This window comes from Thamnophis sirtalis, unplaced genomic scaffold (assembly GCF_051295495.1).
Source record: "Thamnophis sirtalis isolate CommonGarterSnake01/CBP01778 unplaced genomic scaffold, rThaSir2_p1.2 scaffold_10, whole genome shotgun sequence".
Classification (NCBI taxonomy): Eukaryota; Metazoa; Chordata; class Lepidosauria; order Squamata; family Natricidae; genus Thamnophis; species Thamnophis sirtalis.
In genome coordinates this window covers 43,659,861-43,672,381 of record NW_028261390.1, presented here as the reverse complement: position 1 = coordinate 43,672,381, position 12,521 = coordinate 43,659,861, and the positions used below count along the sequence as shown (strand labels likewise).

The following is a 12,521-nucleotide window of genomic DNA, read 5'->3' as shown; positions in this document are numbered from 1 at the left end:
GCACGCTTATCTCCAAAAATATTTTGGGTGCAGCTCAATTTTCAGAATGTTTTATGGAAATGTCCTTTCATTTTAGAAACTGTGTCTCCTATAATTTCCTGGGTGATTTTACATGGATGATATATTTGTGGGCTGTAATCAATATGGCATCCATTTCTGTGCCATCACTTGCCCTTTCATTGCCTCCAAGTATTTCTAATTGTCTAAAGGTTCAATCCCTGTTATGTCAGAATGCGAAAATTAATTTCAATTACATTAAAATGGCTGTTTTCAGCATTGATTACACTAGATAATGTAAGCGTGAATCAAATCCCATCTAATATAGAAAAATTTAAAAAACACAGACAGGAAAATAATGTTTCTGTTTTGTTCATCTGCTTTGTCTAACTGGTATAAATTAAATTATCAAATAATCTCAAGGACAATACTGTATTGGCTGTCTCCCAAATGTTATCTTAAAAGTGTCTAGACAAAGAAAATGTTGACCTGAAATCCACTCTGTAATTCTTGTTTGGCATTTCTGCAATGATAACTTTCTAAAGAAGTTGGTTTTATCGCCCGGATTTCAAAAAATGAACAGTTGGAACAATTAAGCAAATAAATCAAGCAAATAAATGTTTGTGTTTGCCATTTTGCATTAATAGTAACAACAGTAATTCTAGTGAAGAAATAACAGTTGTCTTGTTTTCTTGTTTTTAGTGAAATACGAAGAACTGTACTGTTTTTCTTTCAATCCGAAATTAAACAAAGAAGAACGAGAGCAAGGCTGGAATCTGACAAACTTAATGGAAGAATACAATCGTATGGGAATTCCAAATAATTACTGGCAGATTAGTGACGTCAATAGAGATTATCGTGTGAGTTGCTGCTCATGAAAACAAATGATCTGAGGTCAAAATATTATGATTCAAAATACTAGTGTGTGGAAGACTTCTGTTTCCATCACCTTCCAAATAACTCAGTGGCTCATTATGAAATATTTGAACCATTAAATATTAAGATGTGTACCTTTGTAGACTTCTGTATAATATTTACTTCTTTGTTTATTTCAGATTTATAAAATTGGCCATCCTACCTGAGAAATTGTGATTTTAAACACAATCAGCTTCTGAAGTTAGCTTCAGAAACTGCCTTGCATTCATAAATACAATTTCCCAGCTCATGAATCATGTATAATTGGTAACTGTTAAATAAACTTCTGGAAAGAAATGTAAAGGAAGACATTTGTAGTATTTTATGTATTCCTGGATTGATAGAGTTCCCAACTTGGTATCTTCTAGAAGTATCATAATAGAGCTGGAAGGGACCTTGGAATTCTTCTAGTACAGTCCGGGGTGTGATCCTACCAGTTTAACAACCAGTTCGCTGAGCGTGCGCTTTGATCTCTCACTTATGCAGAGTAGGTCTCCCAATTGATATCAGTGTAGTTAAAGTCTCCCATTACTACTCTGGCATTTTTTCTACATACATTTGTTAATTGATTAGCAAAGAGTTCATCTATTTCTTCTGCTTGGTTGGTTGGCCTGTAGTATATGCCTATAGCGATGTCATTGTTTTTCTTTTTATATTGACCGATATGGATGCTAGGAAGTTTTCATCCTTGGTTTTGTATATTTCTGTAGAGATGTAGTGACTTTTTATATATAATGCAACTCCACCTCCTCTTTTATTAGGTCTGGTTTTTTTGAATAGTTTGTATCCTTCTATCAGTACATTCCAGTTGTGAGTTTTATCCTATCAGCAATGGCAACTATATCACATCTTGGTTCAAGTACTAATACTTCAAGTTCACCATGTTTGTTCCCTAAACTTTGAGCATTAGTGTACAGGCATTTGAGTCCTTTTATGGGTCTTGAGTATGTTTCTTATATCTCCTACTTGGTAACTGGGATTTCCATCCTTTCCACTACTCTCTACTTCATTATGTTTTTCTTTTTTTTATTTATTCTTTCTCTTTACTCCCTTATGTGATTGGTGGTTTTATCTAGTGGTTTTATCTCGTGTTGGACTGTAGATTCCAAAAATTATATCCAACATCTGAACTCCTTTTGAGGAATATAGTGTTAATTAATATCATGTTTCATGATATTATGTCTCATCTTTAAGCACAATATTGCTCAGAGGTGTTGCAGAGAAAAAAATCCTGTAATCTGTTCATTTTTGCAAAAAAACCCGAAATAACCTTTTGCAGTTTTTCTGTTGGTAAACTTCAGATAGACAAAAACCTGTCAGAATTTCCCAATAGGCCTCCAGTTATAAAAGGTGTGTCATACTGTTTAGATTATTTGAATATTGATTATGGTAATATATAGGAGTGTAAGAAAGTTTGCGCTTTTTAACATTTTCTCAGAATTGTCATTCATTCTTCTTGTTTACTGCAAGTATATAAAATAATAATTTGTGAAGAAGTTTGTAATAATTCATTGCAGAGTGTTTGAAAAAATAAATATATACAACAGTATTTCTCAACTTTATCAGCTACTAGAATTGTCCAGACAGTCAAGCTGGCTGGAGAATTCTGGGAACTGAAGTCTACACATCTTAAAATGGCCAGGGATGAGAACATTGCTATACAGTAGGGGTGTCAAAACTCACAGCCCGGATGTGTCACATGCAGGCCATGCCCACCCTTGGTTTAGTGAAGGGGAAAAAAATCATGATACATCACATGACAACAATGTGTATACAGTATAGACTGCTTGAACAAACCATTAAAAATCTTCAATTTTGCTTGGTTCTATTCTGGGACAGGTCTGTGATTCATATCCTACTGACATCTACGTACCCAAATCAGCCACTGCTCATATCATTGTGGGAAGCTCTAAATTTCGTAGTAGGAGGCGTTTTCCGGCACTTTCCTACTACCACAAGCAGAATAATGTAAGCATGAAATAAAAAATTTAAATAATTTATTCAATGCATCCTGATTTTGAGTATTGAAATAATTTTGAAGGAATTTGTGTCAAGCAAGCTTACAAAAATATCTCCCAGTCGAAGCATGGGACATACCTTATCTGGATTAACTTCTTTTTAAAGATGAAGATTACTATAGTCCTATTATAGATAAGAAAAATGCATAAATTTGCTGGCCAAATCATCAGAGATTTTTACATTGATTAATTGATCAGATTTTAATTACATTAATCTTATTTTAATCTTTTCTATGTGATTCAGGAAACACATTTGATTGGCATCATATCATCTGGAAAATTCAAAATGGCAGCTTGTGATAAATAAGTCATAAAAGTTAACAAAGGGAACTAACCCCAACCAGAGTGTTATAATCAAGCTTGAGTGTACTAAATATGTTCACAATAAAGCATATGGTTTCTCTTAACTCTCTCTTGTTGTCTCCTAGGCTTCCATATGTCGCAGTAGTCAACCTCTAGCAGGTTTCAGCGCTCGATGCCTGGAAGATGAACAAATGCTACAGTTGATCCGAAAGGCAAATCCCGGAAGTGATTTTATCTATGTTGTTGATACACGCCCCAAAGTAAGAGGCTTCAAATTCTTTGATTTTTTTTTAATGCCGAGTGTTGGCTGAAATGTCTCAGAAGTTCTAGAATTGCCAAAAAGAAAAAAAAGTTGCTCATTAAAGTGAATCAAACTGTTTTTAATTGCACTGAAGGGAAGCTCTGTTTGTAAATCTCAGCAAATAGAAATATTTTATTAGGTCACTAGCAACATATGCTTTGGTCTGGAGGATTGCATAGAAATGGAAATTGTGTGAGATTGACCGGCTGGCGTCACAGCGGGACGTATATGGGCTATCTTATTAAGAGTTAGAAAAAAGAGGTAGAAAGTGAAAACTGGGAAAATAATATTATGTATACTGATATATAATAGAACACATAATTACCATGTATACACAAATGCTAGAAGTTGAAAGACTATAATTATGTATATTTAAATAATATTAGTAGTAGTAGTACTGTTTTTAAAATATATTGACCCAGACAATGCACTGTTCACCAAGCATTTATGGAAGTTAAAGAAAAAACCATAAATAAAACTATAAAAATAAAAAGAAAGCAAAAAAAGAAAGAAATGAAATGGAAATTGTGTTTACAATCCTAACATTAGTTTTCTCAGTAAGCAAATGTATTACTGAATGGGGAGGGGCTTGAACGGAAAGAGTTGAAGTTACTGATTACTCACTTGAAAAGATGGAGAGAAGGCAGAGGTGGTATTCAGCAGGTTCTAACCAGTTCTGGAGAACCGCTAGTGGAAATTCTGAGTAATTTTGAGAACCGGTAAATACCACCTCTGACTGGCCCCGTCCCCATCTATTTTCTGCCTCCCAAGTTCCAGCTGAGCAGGAGGAAATGGGGATTTTGCAGTAACCTTCACCTGGGGTGGGGTGGGAATGGAGAATTTACAGTATCCTTCCTCTGCCATGCCCACCAAGCCATGCCACGCCTACCAAGACATGCCACACCCACCAAGTCACGCCCACAGAACCATAATAAAATTTTTTGAATTCCACTACTGAGAGAATAGTTCTTTATCAACTATTTGAAAAACATGTGAGACTGAACTTCAAGGCTGAGCTTAGTTTTGTTTCATTTTTCATTTTATCCAAATAACAACTACCCTTTAAAGTAGGTTGGTTTGAAACTATAACTGCTAGCAGACAACAGATCTCCTCTGCTAATGAAGAGTAGAAATTTGCAGAATTCCACTATTAACCGTAGCTTAAATAAGCACCATTTCTTGAAATTGCAGAACAGTTAACAAAGATTCTGATTTAAGTATGGGACACTGTCTGGATCTGGATACTTGAGAGACCGCCTTCTGCCAATTACCTCCCTGCGACCAATAAGATCACACAGATTGGGCCTCCTCCGTATTCCATCGGCCAGCCAGTGTCGGCTGGCAACTACAAGGAGGAGGGCCTTCTCAGTAGTCGCCCCGACCCTTTGGAACGAACTCCCCGTGGAGATTCGTACCCTCACCACCGTCCAGGCCTTCCGCGCAGCCTTGAAGAACTGGCTAGCCCGTCAGGCCTGGGGATGAAGATAGTTGCCCCTCCCGAATGATGAATGCATGTTGGTTACTGTTTTTATTATATGTGTCTTTGTTATTGTCTGTATCTCCCCTTCCCCGATTTTGTGTGAGCCGCCCTGAGTCCCCTCAGGGAAAAGGGCGGCCTACAAATCTCAATAAAATCAAATCAAAATCAAATCAAAACTGTGCAGACAATTGCTATAATACCCTCACTATAAATACAGAAACACATAATGTAAAATTTGGAAGCATCTTGGAGGTCATAGTCCTCTTTCTAATGCCAAAATCAATTACCCTGTCATGCCTAACAGATGGCTACCCTGTATCTATCTAAATTCCTCCAAAAAAGGAGCATCTGCTTCCCCCCAAGGCTGCCGCCTCCATTGTGGAATAACTTTTATTTTAGGATATTTTCCTTTTGCAGTCATAAATAATAAATATAACTTTATTTGTATTTTGTGACAAGCAGTAGAGGGCTCTCCAGCTTTACAAGATTAGAGCATATGTCCCAAGGCCTACTTGTAATATGGTCAACATTCCCTATTGGGCAGATAGCCTTTGTGCAAGCACAGTGTGGCTTGCCAAGGAAACTTTCCAGAGTGTTGACAGGATTTGCTAGATTCTAGGAAATGCCTATTCAATCCAGCAGACTTGTACCACAGGCCATACAACAACTTGTTGAGCTTTGCCTTTTTGTTGAGCGCAACAGCATCCAAAAGGGTCTTTATGCTTCAACATATATTTGATTATATTTTCAGTAGCTAAGATGAGAGAGACAATCTGGTGTAGTGGTTAAAGCCATAGGCTAGGAACTGGGAGATCTTGTGCCCAGGTCCTGCCTTAAATACAAAGCTGCGTGACTTTGGCCCAGTCACTTTCTCTCAACTGGTGGAAGCAGACAATTTGCTGCTTCTGAAACCACTTCTGAATTGTTGCCAAAAAACTGTAGGGACTAGTCTCGATACTGACTCGAAGGTATACACACACACACACGCACACGCACATGTACACACACACGGACGCACACACACACACGGACGCACACAGGTAAAGTGAGTTCTGTGTCTAGAGCATAAGAGTATTTCCTATTCTTCCTCCTTTAAAAAGCACTCATTGTTAACTCAATGATTATTCTACCAAGTCAGCTAAGGTCAACAACAATTTGGCATCTGAGAACAGATCATGTCAGTTCTTTATTCTGTGGCCCTGATGTGAGGTTGCCATCTTCTGGATGAATTGTACAATTGAAGTCACTGTTGAATGTAAAAGCTCCAAAGTAGTCAAAGGCAAAGATGACAGCAGATCTTATTTTTATTTCATGGCTTTTAAAACAATTAAGTATGCAGCATTTTCACTAATAAAACTCACAATCCTATATTGTGGAGGGCTCTTTCTTCCCTTCCTTTCTTTTGGCAAATGGTAATGTTTTATTTCTTCTTTATTATAAAGGAAATAAATTATGTCAGAGGTCTGAAGGGTATTCTTTTTTTCTTGACCTTTGCAGCTCAATGCAATGGCAAACCGAGCAGTTGGAAAAGGGTATGAAAATGAAGACAATTATTCCAACATCAAGTTTCAATTCATAGGTATTGAGAACATCCATGTTATGCGAAGCAGTCTCCAAAAAATGCTTGAAGGTAACATCTTATCTTTGTAGATCCTGGGGACAGCTTGAGATTCATCTGTGTTTTCCTAAGGATCTGAGGAATGTATATTAGCATGGGTGGGCTTCAAAAATTTCAGCAACGGGTTCTCTGTTCGGTTACTGGGGGCGTGACATGGGGGGCATGGCCTAGTCGGCCTCCTGCACTACGGTGTGTGTGTGTCTGTATTTTTGCCTTCCCCAGGCTCCTGAGGCTTTCCTCGAGCCTCTGGGAGGGTGAAAACTATCTCCCCCTGGCTCCGGAGGGCTTCTGGGAGGCACGCTTTTCTTTCTCCCCAAGGCTCTGCGCAGGCCCTGCACTTGCCTTGCATCCAAAACAGACCGTATGGAGACTCCTGGGAGAGGCGTTAAGGGGTGGCAGTGGCGGGGCCAGCCAGGAGTGAGATTTGAAGGTTCTCCAAACCAGACATAAGGGTAGCTATGGGTTCTCCCGAACCCGGGTGAACCTTTATCAGCCCACCCCTGTTATTAGTACCAAAATTGATAAGAGGGATTTTGCTTCATTAATACAGCAAAGAGCATTGCAGTTTTAGCATTTAAGCCCATTCATATGAAACAAATTTTCAAAAGTGAAAATGTTGCCTTAAATTGACCCTCTGTTTCAGTGACTATTAGAGCTTTGTCTGTAGTTATTTTTCAGCCTTGCAGTCTGGTATTGTTGAGTTGGAGAGTTTAGCAACTTAATAGGGCATTTCTTCCATTTATCTTATGAATCCTTCCTCTTGTGACATTAGAGAAACTTCTATATAATCGGCTCTGTATGTTTTGAAAATGCTTCAGAAGAAATTTTTGTGTTAAATTTATATTTTACCGACAGAAATAAAGGAAGGCTAGAATAGATCTATTTCAAGCTATTAGCTCTCATCAGCTAGCTATACCCTTCTGGGATTCGAATCTGGACTACTTGCATATTAGGTAGATATATTAACCTCTAAGCCATGGGCTGTCCTTGCTTTGTTGGTTATACCAGGGAAAAGATGAAATGTTTAAGTGGAAGCAGTATGCTCTGTCCCATATTTGGGTAGACAAGGTTGCCTTGATAGACCGGTCTCACTGAAAAAAAACACTTCAGAAGAAATGTTTCTCATTAACTTGAAAAATTAGTAGCTGTTTTAAAGATCTGATTCATTGAACCAGGTGTGGTGATCTAACTTATTAAAGCAGATGTGACTTTAATGCAACTCTCTAATGAGTCTGCATCTGTTTTCATATATGCTTGGAATCCTGAAGAAAGACATAACTGCATTTAAGCAGTTCTGGTCTTGCATCTGGAAGCAACTCTTCCATAATTTTAAAACTATGTATACCTTAATGCAGAATATTTACATACCATTCTAATAATTGCTATGATGGTCAGTTTCTGCTAACTTATTATATATGCATTACCCTTTTCTTTTACCCTTCTCATCCTACTTTGGAAAAAGAAATAAAGTTATATGGTATGTAGCTTCGCTTATAGAAGGTTTGGTTTATTTCCTCCCCTTCTGACACATTGTTTATTGTTCTTGTTGTCTAATCAGCCCACATTCTCATTTCTGCCAATCCCTTTTGTACTATTAATGGTGAAAGCCAGATCTAAAATGGCAATGTGTCAAATCAAATGTATTTTTTCCAATTTATTTAATTACCAGGGTTAAAAACACAAGGACAAGGCCCAACCACAACAAAGACAATTAAATAATCATATCAAACCTAAAAATGAAGACTTAGAAACCACATAAAAATTAATTAAAGATAGGGTAAACAATATGAAACAAGAATAAAATAGAAATTGAATAAGCTAAAAAAGCAATTCAATATAAGAGGAAAGAAGGACATAATATCATTACAAGTCTAGGACATCTTATGCCTCCTTATGGAAATTTCTGCAAATAAGAATTACAAGGCCAATGGCTTTTAATGGAGACATTGCTTAGTAACTGAATTCCTCACTAAATTAGTTCACTTTTGAACTCCAGGTCAGCTACTGATATCAGACCTGGCTGATTTAGATCTGACGTTTAGGACTGCAGTTTAGGACTTTGTGGTCTTTGCTCAGTCAAGTGGAAAGCAAATATTAACTCTGATATGGGAACAAACCTCTATTTTGACTCTATTTAGGCTTTGCAAACAGGAGGTAAGCAGTCTTAGAGTAAATCCAGCTGCTAATGGCTTGTGTTCCCATCTGCGTAGATGCATTAATCATTTGACAGGCTTCTTGCTGTCAGCAGTCCACTATCATGAGGGTTCTCTGAGATGCCGTTTTGAACATACTTTTTGTGATCAAGTGCAAAGAATCACTCTTTTCACTGAATGATAAGATTGGCCCTCCTAGGCTGATGCCCTCCAGATGTATTGAAGCTCCAACATTCCTAATTTTCCAATCCACAGGGGATAAGTACAGCTTGGCATATATGTAGACATCAGGTTAGGCATATCTGGATTGACTTAATCTAAGGTTACCAGATCTGGATATAAAGGTTGGGTATTGGAACCCTTCTGCAGCCTATAGGAAAGGGATCTGCCACACCTTCAGATGCGTATGTAGGAAATTTCTCACCAATTTGAATGGCTCAGCATCCAGTTTGACGTGAAAGAGCGTTTGATGGCTATATTCCTCCTATATGCCAAGAAATATTTTTTCTATTCATGTCAGCAAGCTGGGAATGGCCAAGGTTACACAACTGTACAGTTCCCTTTTGTCTTCCATTTTTAAGATGAAATGCCAGTTTAAGAGACTGTAATTTTTGAAGAAGAAAGTGGCAGAGAGGGAAAGTTTAATTGAACCTTTTCTTCCAACATTGGTTTTTTAGTTGCTTTCTTAAAAAAAGATATGAGTGAGCCGAAGCCCTGCTGAAGATAAACTTAGTCCTCCTATTTTGAGGACAAAACACCTACTGGGTTAAAATATGAAGAGACCATGATTACAGCAGTCCTTAATTCAGTATCTGTTGACATAGCCTTTTCATTCTGGGGACATTTTAATACATGTTTCCCCCAGAATTTAAAAGCATATGGCTTGCAGCAATGCAAGAAGTCAAACTGATATATAATGGCTGGTCATGTTTGCAAATCAGTCATGAAGCAAACAAGTGACTAACATGTATGTGAAAATCAACCCCCCCCCCCTTTTAAAGCTAGACTTACCATGTAAAATTAGCAACTTAAAACATTCTAGTCTGCTGAAATGGGCTTATTTTGCAGTCTGTGAGCTGACATCTCCTTCAATGAGTGATTTCCTGTGGGGGCTAGAGAATTCAGGCTGGTTGAAGCACATCAAAGCCATTATGGATGCGGGCATCTTTATCACAAAGGTACAATATATGCTTTGTAAATGAAAATGGGGACGTGCCATTTCAGGTAATGCAAAATCTTTGATTTTCTTCCACTTGCAGGGATGTGCTATGGAATAAAATTAATATGGTCCAGATCTGTGCTTCTCTGGGCTAGAGGATTACACAGTGCTGGATGTGATACTAGATACTGCACAGAGAAGTGTTGGCCAAATTGTGGCATAAACCCATGAATCTATTTTTGTCTAGTGTAACTGGTGATGCCAATTTCCTGATATTTGTGATTCTTTCTTAAATGTCACATGTATGCCTGGATAAGTGTGTATTGTACTGTCAGAATGAAATGCTGCAACTGGAAATGAAGCACATTCATAATTAAAAGAAGCTGAAGGCCAAGGTGCAGAGAAATAGTAGAGAATATCAGTGAGATATAAGGCAAGACATAGTGATATTTATTATAATAAATAAATAAATAAATAAATAAATAAATAAATAAATAGTGACACATTGGCGGCTTCTCCAAGGAAAGAGATGATGAAAGGAAAAGGTTTCATGGTATATTTACACCCAGCAAAATACGGTTATTCACTATGTACAAAAGCCTTTTACTGTGTATTACATTGGCTGCAACATTGGAAATAGAGCTTCCTACTGACTCATATCATTGATCCATCCAGTTGAGTGTGTTGTTCATATTTGACAGACAATGGCTATCCAAGGTTTCTAGCAGAGATATTTCCAGGTCTACCTTGAGATGCTAAGAGTTGACATTCCACATACTTAAGATAATGCCTTCTTCTCAATCATTTTCCTTTCTATAGGAATCAAAGATACATTCCTCTTTTCTTTCTTTCTGTTTTAGGCTGTTGCAGAAGAAGGAGTCAGTGTTCTTGTTCATTGTTCAGATGGATGGGACCGAACTGCTCAGGTTTGCTCTGTAGCAAGCCTTCTATTAGATCCATATTACAGAACTATAAAAGGATTTATGGTAAGCGAGCCAGCTTTAATTAGCAGAAAAAGGGATAAGTTGTGAGTTCATTTTTAATGGAATTAAAGTGAAATACATTTTTAATAATATCAAACTATTTAGTGAATTTCCAGAGGTTTTCTCTTCCACATTTTTGGAGATGATGAACCACATTTTTGGAAGTCCATATTTGAGGTCCATTTTCAACTGTAGACTCAATTCAGCAATCATGACTTACTGTGTAGCTAGCAGTTGTGCCTCTCATTGTTGCCCCTACATAGAAGCACTTCTGGCACTCTTGCTTAAGTTCTGGTGAAAGGCAAGTGGAACCAGTTCACTGTCTTGGAATACACAAATTTATGGTGGACAGATCAAAAGCAAGAGCAGCTTTGTGGACTACAAGAAAAAAAATCTGGTCCAAGAATGGATGCAGGTTTAGCTTCAATAGATGGGATACATATTTTCAAAAATGAAAGACTGACACTTGTGCATTTGGCATAACTTACTATCACCCCAAATAATTGGATGGATATCATTCCCACCCCAGCAATTTCTATCATATTTCTTATAATATTATAGTATAGTATAGTAAATGCATCTTAAATAGTAATCAGAATTTTCCCCCTTCCATTATCTTGTTTATGAAGAGATCTTGGAATTTCAAAACATTCTGCATTCTTTTATAAATCTTGAATGCTAGCCTTTGTATGAAATAGATAGGAAGGAACTGCATTGAAGAGACAGAGACTAGTTAATTGCTAGTCAGAGTTGCTAGAGACAGAGACTAGTTGTTAGTAGTTGAAGCTTGAACATTTTAATTTAACCTGCAATCTAATTTCAACTTTGAGTTTCCTATGTAAGGCCAAAGTGGATGCAAAAGGCCAGGCATGTATTTAGAATAATAGAATTATAGAGCTAGGGGGGGGGGGATCTTGGAGGTCTTCTAGTCCATCCCCCCTGCCTAAAGCAGAAACCTTTATACGATCCTTGACGAATAGATGTCCAATATTTTCTTGAAAACCTCCAGCAATGAAGCATCTACAAACCTGGGAGGCAAGCTGTCATGTTACCCCAATCTTTTTTTCATTAGGCTAGGCAAACCTAGTTCCCTTAATTATTCATCATATGGTACAGGCTCTTATCAACTTTGTTGGTATTCTCTACGCACTTTCTAAAATCTCTGCATCTTTTTTATCTCATGATGACCAGAATTGGAGTATTCCAAGTCTCACATGTGGAAGATAGAGTGGTGCTATTACTTCTCATGATTTTGATGCTAACTATCTGTTGATGTAGCGTAGGTCTGCATTGGCTTTTTTGGCAGCTGCAGCACACTGCTGACTCATACTTAATTGGTGGTTCATTAAAACACCTAGATCTCTCACACAGTTACCTGTGAGACATGTACTACTTGTTCTATACCTGTGCATTTGGTTTTTCCTGCCTAAGTGCAGGACCTTATTTTTCTCACCACTGAACTATATCTTATTGGATAGGGCTCATTGCTCTAGTCCAGTGATGGCTAACCTTTTTCTAAAGGTGTGCCAAAAATGTTTGTGCACACGCTATCACATGCGCACGCTCTCCCCACCTGCGCATGTGTGAGCAACTC

At 37.6% G+C, this 12,521-nt stretch overlaps 1 protein-coding gene across 1 annotated transcript in view; it reads left to right on the top strand.

The window, feature by feature from the left end:
- The window catches only part of MTMR7 (myotubularin related protein 7), a 37,903-nt gene that overhangs the window by 14,064 nt on the left and 11,318 nt on the right, over positions 1-12,521 (top strand). The window contains exons 4-9 of the mRNA XM_087724467.1: positions 700-857; positions 2,752-2,880; positions 3,359-3,493; positions 6,512-6,644; positions 9,854-9,963; positions 10,805-10,930. Coding sequence (XP_087580593.1) covers positions 700-857; positions 2,752-2,880; positions 3,359-3,493; positions 6,512-6,644; positions 9,854-9,963; positions 10,805-10,930 — 791 coding nt within the window. The remainder of the gene's footprint in view (positions 1-699; positions 858-2,751; positions 2,881-3,358; positions 3,494-6,511; positions 6,645-9,853; positions 9,964-10,804; positions 10,931-12,521) is intronic.